Source organism: Hypomesus transpacificus, unplaced genomic scaffold (genome assembly GCF_021917145.1).
Source record: "Hypomesus transpacificus isolate Combined female unplaced genomic scaffold, fHypTra1 scaffold_446, whole genome shotgun sequence".
NCBI classification, from domain to species: Eukaryota; Metazoa; Chordata; class Actinopteri; order Osmeriformes; family Osmeridae; genus Hypomesus; species Hypomesus transpacificus.
The window spans coordinates 22,918-31,255 of record NW_025813963.1 but is presented as its reverse complement, the minus strand read 5'-3'; the positions used below and the strand labels follow the sequence as shown (position 1 = coordinate 31,255).

At 46.2% G+C, this 8,338-nt stretch overlaps 1 protein-coding gene across 2 annotated transcripts; it reads right to left on the bottom strand.

Moving 5' to 3' along the window:
* Positions 1–2,247: 2,247 nt before the first annotated feature.
* Positions 2,248–8,261, bottom strand: yars1 (tyrosyl-tRNA synthetase 1). 2 transcript variants are annotated; one of them, XM_047016995.1, is made up of 14 exons: positions 8,160–8,261; positions 7,518–7,592; positions 7,061–7,207; positions 6,705–6,880; positions 5,642–5,771; positions 5,476–5,556; positions 5,250–5,342; positions 4,809–4,944; positions 4,591–4,676; positions 4,337–4,472; positions 3,820–3,920; positions 3,491–3,684; positions 3,093–3,234; positions 2,248–2,863 (listed from the first exon to the last, which is right to left on the bottom strand). In XM_047016995.1, exons 2-14 carry the CDS (start codon positions 7,572–7,574, stop codon positions 2,753–2,755), a joined length of 1,590 nt encoding a protein of 529 aa, XP_046872951.1. In that variant the 5' UTR covers positions 7,575–7,592; positions 8,160–8,261; the 3' UTR covers positions 2,248–2,752. The 2 variants fall into 2 exon arrangements, with proteins under 2 accessions (XP_046872951.1, XP_046872952.1); XM_047016996.1 differs by having other exon boundaries at positions 8,165–8,261.
* Positions 8,262–8,338: the final 77 nt, after the last annotated feature.

Sequence of the window (8,338 nt, the reverse complement as noted above, 5' to 3'; positions counted from 1 at the left end):
TCTTTTTCCTTGTGTGGTCTGTGTGGATGAACACCCGGCCAGGTTGGTTCACCGTCTTACTGAGAGCTGGTGCGCCTTATGCCCCCTACACACCAACCCCCAGTGTCATACTTCTGCGTATCTTTGACACGGGTTTACGCTTCTATTTTGCATGCCATATATATGCCAAACCGTTATACGTGCAGTTTATACGCGAATTCCTTCCATTCATTTCTATCAACAACAAAAAATGCGTCTCTATCACAGGCAGAAAGTCATCAACTCTATTGATTATACGTCATCATCCGGACTCTGATTTTACGGAGATTCACGACCTCGAAGCTTCCAAATGCATACTTTTGTATACTTTTTTGAATGGGGGAATTTTCACCTCAAACACCTTCAAATAACAAACATAAATTATTATTTGCCCAAGCAGCATTCTTGTAAAAAAAAAAAAAAAAAGATATATCACACAAGGGCAACATAGGCTTATAGGCTTTTACAGGCCCGGTTCTTGCCAGCTCTGTAAGGGAGGGCTGGCAGATATCTGGAGTGGGTAACTATGGTGATAAATGATCCTTTGATACATCACCCCCAAGCCATGTCACGGTTCCATGGAATGGGGAAGTTCCCGTGTGAAGCCCTTTTCTTTGGTATCAATGTGTCTTTAAGATGGGTTCCATTAAAGTTAATAGCTCCCTAATCAGAATCAAATTTCGGTTTATTTGCCATGTAGGTTTACACCAACACAGAATTTACTGTGGCAGGAAGGTGCAAACAATAAACATACGGATCTTAAATTAAGTAAAAAAAGTACAATAGTCTAACTAAATCTAAGAACTAAACAATCTGAAAATAAAATAATTTAGAATATAAAATGTACCGGTATATACTAAAACAAGAATAAGAAGAGGCCTATAAGAATATGATTATAAGAATATGAATGAGCAGCACGAATGGGTAACATAGTGCAAATGAGATTCAGGTGGCTTGTGCGTAGTGCAGTGCGGATACTATTTAAATGTCAGTGGTAGTCCTTGGCCTTGTTGAAGAGGCCAGTAACTGTGGTTTATTCACCAGGAATATGTGCCACAATTATTTGAATTTGACCACTTTTAGTAGCTCTTTTAATCACTGAATTATGGGGCTTTAAAGGTGACCCCTGGCAAGGGTTCAAAGGTCAATATTTCAAATAAAGGTAAGACAGAAATATGTCAAACTTACATAAATTAACCTAAAAGCTAAGACCTTTCCAAAAATGGGTTTGATATTGTTGTACGACAGTCTTTTTAAAATCCAAACCTGCCATTGCAGTGAGGTGTCTTTCCAAGTACAGCTTCCAAGACCATAATCTAAATAGACTACATCAGTGATCAAAGTCAAATTATGTTTTGGTGGCACATAGTCCTGGTTTAGCACAAACAATATCAGGGTACACACCCACTTGTGCATTAGTTTATCCCCAAACTTAAAAGATGATAATTTACTCTGCATAACACATGGTCTAAACAGACCCCGCTATCAAATTAGGGTTAGGGGTTTGTTGTCCTTGGTGGTACATGTTCGTGGCTTGGCCTGTTCAATATTTTGGACGAGTAAATACTTACATTTCACTTGGCCTTACCTTTAAGCCAGATAAAGACTCAACAGCGCCACCTTGAGGTGTTCATTTTTTTAAACGTTAAATATCTGGACCAGCCTGCCAAGAGCGTCTGCTAAATGAGTAAATGTACTTTACGTTTATGTCAGAGCCCATACTTCTTTACTTTAACCTGAGTGAAAAAGTGTAGCGAGTACTTCAACTTTGACCAGAGTCTTTATAAACATGAGCATCTGTACTTCTACTTAAGTGAAGGATGTGTGCACTTTTGCCATCTCTGCCCATCTTTTCTTTGATGACATCATCAACCATGATCACAGCATCATCAGCTTTCCAGGGCTGCCAATTTAAAAAAAAACTTGGAGTGAGATTTGGTGGGGCCAACCAAAATGTTGCCGCAAAGCACCCTCCCGAGGTGAGCTTTCACAAGCTTCACCCCCGCACACCCCACACACCCCCGCCCCCCCGAAACCAGTTTTTACGGGTGATTGTGCGTCTATGTTGCTTCACTCTACTGTTTACAACGTTAGCAGGACTACTTGGTTGGCGTTGCCGTTTCAGTGTGAGAAATACAAGGTGTGACGTTAGAGCATGTGAACTGATTGAAAGGCGTGTCTCACGGCCAATGCATTAGAGTTGGCAGCCCTGGCTTTCATCATCAGACACACTCCTTAGAGTGCACGATCCCAGATTTTAACCAGCGTTTATTCATGTACAGATGACTCAATATTGTGTGACAGTTGACAGTGAGGCTAATTGTTTGTTTAAGAGGGTAAGAACCAAATGGAGATTTGATGGCATTGTAGTTTGATTTCCTTTACAGTACACCTGATGCTAGAAACAACCGTCACCTCTATCACTTGTTAAAAAACACAAGACAACATCCCACTCAATCACAAAATGTTCCAGATCCTCAGGAGTTTGCATAGGCAACATCAACCTTCCTCAGTTTCCTGATATATCAAGACCAACCTTGACATTTACACAGGAAAGGACCGACAGGGCTTCATTCCACTCCACATGAAAACACATTAGAGAATGCAGAATGTCGAGTGCTGTTCCCATGGTGACAAGTTTGTGGGGTTGTAACTTGAAGCAGCATAGTAGGACAGTGTGTGGGTATGGAGAGAGCATATTTGAGAGCACGAGAGAGGGAGAGAGAATGTGTGATTAGCTGATGTTTCCGCCCTTCAGTGTTTTGCAGGTGATCTGTCCTAGTTTGGTCATCAGGTTCTTGTCTTGCCACTGTGCTACACAGTCCCCGGACACCTTCAGGTCGACCTGCAAAGAACAAACACACAGGTTCACCCATTGTGTCATATAGCTAAGCTGTTTGTTCTTTATTCATTAAATACATATAAATACAAAACACATGACACACATATGAGGGTGGAGTAGAAATGTATGAAATAGCATATACAATTAAAATAATAGTGTTCCATATACATACATATAAAATAAGTGTAGAAGTATAGTCAAATAACTGACAGGAAACAGGAAGCTGTCATACCTGGAGTTTCTCCCACACTTTCTTTTTCGGGTTCAGTTTGTCGTCTGGCTTGCCCGCCTCGTACCCTTCCACAAAGACCTGTTCCCCTGGCGACGACCCCTCTGGAGGGTCAAGAGGCTCCACCTTCCTAGGTTCTCCCTCACTGAGCACAGCCAATCAAAACAGCGAGAGCCACCAGTGAATCAGGATACAATGCACAGGGATTAGACTTTGCTGAGACAGTGTATTTGCTGAGAGAGTGTATGTATGTGTGCGAGAGAGTGTGTGTGTGAATGTGTGAGAGTGTGTGTGTTTGAGTGTGTGTGTGAGAGTGTGTGTGTTTGAGTGTGTGTGTGAGAGTGTGTGTGTGTGTGTGTGTGTGTGTGCGAGTGTTTGTTTGAGAGAGAAAGCCAACTCACATGGAGGCGCAGAGCAGCATGGCTTGAGACTCCACCCCTCTCATCTTCTGGGGTTTCAGGTTGCAGAGCAGCAACACCAGCCGATCCTGCAGTGCCTCCTGGGAAACGTAGGCCACCAGCCCGCTCACCACCGTCCTGGGCTCCGCCTCCCCCACGTCGATCTTCTCCAGGTACAGCGAGTCAGCGTCTGGGTGCTGAGACATGAAAGGAAGCCGGTCGGGTCAGGAAACTCTCATGTGACAGGACCAACAATGATCAGTATCTGCCTCCTGCCTTAAATCTTTTTGAGGTATATGTAGATGATCCACCAAGATGATCCACCATCCTACCTTCTCCACGCTGATGATCTTCCCCACCCGGATGTCTAGTCTGGAGGGGACTAGGTCATCATCCTCCCCCCCTGCCTTGGGGTTCCCCTTGCCTGCGGCCTCTGGAGACACACACACACACACAGGAGTTCAGGTGGAGGGGGTGAGACAGGTATGAGACAGGTGTGAGACAGGTGTGAGACAGGTGTGAGACAGGTGTGAGACAGGTGTGAGACTGGTGTGAGACAGGTGTGAGACCGGTGTGAGAGAGGGATGAGACCGGTGTGAGATAGGGGTAAGACAGATGAGAGACAGGTGAGAGACAGGGGTGAGACAGAGGTGAGACAGGTGAGAGACAGGGGTGAGACTGGGGTGAGACAGATGTGAGAGAGGGGTGAGACAGGGGTGAGACTGGGGTGAGACAGATGTGAGAGAGGGGTGAGACAGGGGTGAGATAGATGTGAAAGATGGGTGACACCGGTGTGAGACAGGGGTGAGACAGGTGTGAGAGAGGGGTGAGACAGGCTCTGATACTGACTGGTTCTGGAGGGGTCTGGGTAGGCCGTGTTGGTGAGTTTACGGAGCTCAGGAGACTCAAACTTCTTCCTGATGGGGTCCAGCAGCTTGTTGAGGGCCACTTCCACCGAGGCCTTCAGGTCACCAGGGTGGATCAGCTGACAGGTCAGAGGTCAACATGGGGTCACAACAAGGCATTGTGGGACAGTGAAGCATTTAGGCCAAAAGTGCAGGGGGAAAAAAAGGTTTACTAAATAAAGGATTTCTATACTGTACCTCCGCTGCAAAGTCCTTCTCCACTTCTTCAAATACTGTGAAGACTTGATCTCCTCCGAACTTGGGATCTCTTCTAATGGAGAACTCTAAAAAAAAAAAAAAAAAAAAAACGACATTACTTGACGTCACCAGATGGTTCTAAGGGGGGAGAGGTGAGGCGGAGGAGAGGAAGAGGGAGAGGTGAGGCGGAGGAGAGGAAGAGGCGGGTGTAAGCTCACCTCCGTGCAGGGGGAAGAGGACATGTTTAACGAAGGACAGGACTCCGTTGTTTTGGATGTTCCCGGGCTCACAGAAGGCCTTCTTCAGCTTCTTCTTCACGTCCTCCTTCCTGTCCAACAGGTCAATCTTAGACTCCTGCAGAAACAGGAAATCGTTTGTAAGTGGTAACAGAGTCAGCACAGAAAAAACTGGATGGATAGATGAATGGGTGGATGGATGAATGTGTGGATGGATAGATGTGTGTGTGTGTGTGGATGGATGGATGTGTGTGTGTGTGGATGGATGTTTGTGTGGGTGGATGGATGGATGGATGTGTGTGTGTGTGGATGGATGTTTGTGTGGATGGATGGATGTGGATGGATGGACGGATGGATGAATGGATGTGTGTGTGGATGGATGTTTGTGTGGATGTGTGGATGGATGGATGGAGGGTTCCTCACCTCTTCAGAGGAGCTCATTTTGCTGCCTGTAAGGCCTGGCACCATGGGGTTCATCAGATGAGCACGTTTGGCAAAGCCCAGGGAGGGCAGGTACTGCACAGAGAGTCACACAAATAAACGATTAAAACAGCATTTCAAATGATAAAACACTTCACCCACAACCCCTTTCTGAACGACAGCACAAAGTGGCACGGATCAGGAGAAGGCAGATTCAAGTTCAAGGGACCTTCTCAGCCAGGGTGAAGATCTTCCGCTGGTCCACTCCCCCAAACTGGGCATCCACCTTCAGATACTCCTCATCCAGGGCCTGGGAGACACAGACACCAACAGAGTGATCCAGGTGTTCACTTCATGCATCAGATCTAAGGCCCAGGTGGTGAGCCTGGTCGTACCTGCAGGCCGGGGTAGAGCAGGCCGCTCAGAAGAGGGTGCTCCACCTGCTTCACCACCTCCGCACCTGCCTTCTTAGCGTCATGCTCCGTCACCATGGACGACAAGCGGTACACATCCAGAGTGTACTCCCTGAGAGAGAGAGAGAGAGAGAGAGAGAGAGAGAGAGAGAGAGAGAGAGAGACACACAGAGAGAGAGAGAGAGAGAGAGAGAGAGAGAGAGACACACACAGAGAGAGAGAGAGAGAGAGAGACACACACAGAGAGAGAGACAGAGAGAGAGAGAGAGAGACAGAGAGAGAGAGAGAGAGAGAGAGAGAGAGAGAGAGAGAGAGACAGAGAGAGATCAGCAGAACACTACTTTATTACAAGCAGATAAGTACGGTTTACAGAATTGCTCAAATAAATCTATTGAAAGTAATGTATTGTATTATCTACATGATTTAAAGTTTATTTTAAGTATGTATTGATATTTTAAGTATGTATTGATATACAAAAGTATAAGTGAAATCAATGAAGCAGACAGATTTGTTTCAATCTGAACTTTTTGCTTTGTTATCTGTGCTGCGTGACACGTGCAAAAAATACATATAACAATTGAATCACAGTAATTAAGCCTTTATGCTTCAACCACTGACACAGGAAACAAGTTCAGCAAATGTTACCGTGCCTACCCGTCTTCTCAACACAGGACTTGCAGTAACCTAGTAACCTAGTAACCTAGTAACCTAGTAGTCTTAACAGCACACCTCTACTGGGAGAGGACACCAGTCAGGGCTGTACTTCCCGAAAGCGTCGTAAGCCTAAGCTGATTGTAGAATCCATCGTACAACAGACCTTCGTTTTACGGGCCGTTCCCAAAGACATCGTAGCTAAAGTGTCTCTTGAAAATTCGTAGCTCTTGAAAGCGCCTAGATTAGCCTACTGCTTACGAGCATTGTTTGGGAAAACGCACGTAAGAAATATCGATGGTTTCGTTTTTTGCTCGATCGTTGCTACGATCCATCGTTATCGGGAGACGCAGCCCGGGCTAGTGTGCACTGTGCCTGTGCGAGCGAGGCTGACCTGCTGAGCTGGAAGTCTGTCCCCTTGACAAACTTGAGCTTGTCCAGCGGCACCCCGATGCTCTCCAGCATGGCCTTGATCACCTGCTCGTAGTAACGCACCCTGAGCTCCAGCAGCTCCCAAGGAGCCTTCATGTTGTCCAGGAACGCATGCAGGTCTGCGAACAGGATGGTCACCTGAGGGAAAGAGAGGAGAGGGGGTGAGGGAGGCCCTGACGGGTGGGGAAAACACACACAGACAAACATTCAGACACACACGTCCCATACACACACACACCAACACACACACGCAAGTGGAGACGGACACAAGCCTTGTCTCTGTATGCCCACAGACAGATGAGTGTGTCATCTCCTCACCTCACAGCCAGCCTTGAGGAAGTCGGCAATCTTGGACATTGGTACAAAGTAGGCTACGTGGGGTTTCCCTGTTGTGGCCGTTCCCCAGTACACCTTCAGCTCTCTCTCCTGAAGGACCTGCTTCAGCTTGTCCTCACCAAGAACCTCCTGCACATATCACAGACACCCACACGCTTTAGGACAACAGTACAATGGGGTCAGATGGCTGAGTGGTTAGGGAATTGGGCAACCACTCAGAAGGTTGCCGGTGTGATTCCCGGACGTGCGAAATGACGTTGTGTCCCTGGGCAAGGCACTTCACCCTACTTGCCTCGGGGGAATGCCCCTGTACTTTACTGTAAGTCGCTCTGGATAAGTAAGATAAATAACTAAATGTAATGTAAATGTAAGGTACAAAAAAACAGCATAAGCCTAGTGTTTGTGTGTGTGTGTGTGTGTGTGTTTCGCTGTGACCCACCTGCAGGTTCCTGGTGATAAGGTGAAACTTGTCATCTGGGCTGAGCTGGTCTCCCATGGTGGTCTCCCAAATAGCCTGGGGACAGTAGGAATGATGGACAACTCGTATTAAGACGTGCAATATATACACCCACGCAAAAGGAGCGCTGCTATCCGTCAACTAGCCCACGTTAGCTGACTTGCAAATTACAAAAGATCAGCACCAACTTCAGATAACTTAGCAACGAGCTACCTAACGGTAATAATACTTGGTCGGTGTGACAGCAATCGTGTAACGTTTGTCAGGCAACAAGCTAAATCAGATCGCCATTTAAATAACGGTGCATGACTAACTAGCAACTCAGTTGTGTAAGAAAATGAAGAGCAGGGTGGTAAAATAAGACTATTCAACTTCAGCCCAAAAATTATATACATAGTGCCGTGAATGGGTTTTACTTGCTAGCTAGTTGCCATATGGGTCATAACTAGCAAATCGAGGTTTATTGAATGAACCATCCCAACAGCAATTGCTAGCGGGTAGTGCCTGTAACCAACCATGTGTCACATTCGGTCTTGCTGTAAAGTACTCCCACGTTTCTGCTGGTAAAACACTTAATGTAATGATTTTGTTTATATGTACAGTAGTACACAAATGGCTTCTTACCTTACCTTGCGGAAACTGGTTTTAACTGATAAATAAAAGAAGCCGGATGGACCTGTCAGTGTGTTGCATCAGCGCTGATTTAGCTCGTGCTGTGATCTACTCGTACACCTTACCATCGAGTCGTGAGGGAAAAGCAATCGAGTTTAGGATTGGTTGAACTCGGTTCATCTGCCATCGTT

Coding starts and splice junctions, on each gene's coding strand:
- yars1 (XM_047016995.1), bottom strand. CDS start 7,574: ATGGGAGACCAGCTCAGCCCAGATGACAAGTTTCACCTTATCACCAGG. Junction 3,921..4,336: donor CCCAGACCCCTCCAGAACCA/GTCAGTATCAGA, acceptor GTGTGTCTCCAG/AGGCCGCAGGCAAGGGGAAC. Junction 2,864..3,092: donor AAGTGTGGGAGAAACTCCAG/GTATGACAGCTT, acceptor TGTTCTTTGCAG/GTCGACCTGAAGGTGTCCGG.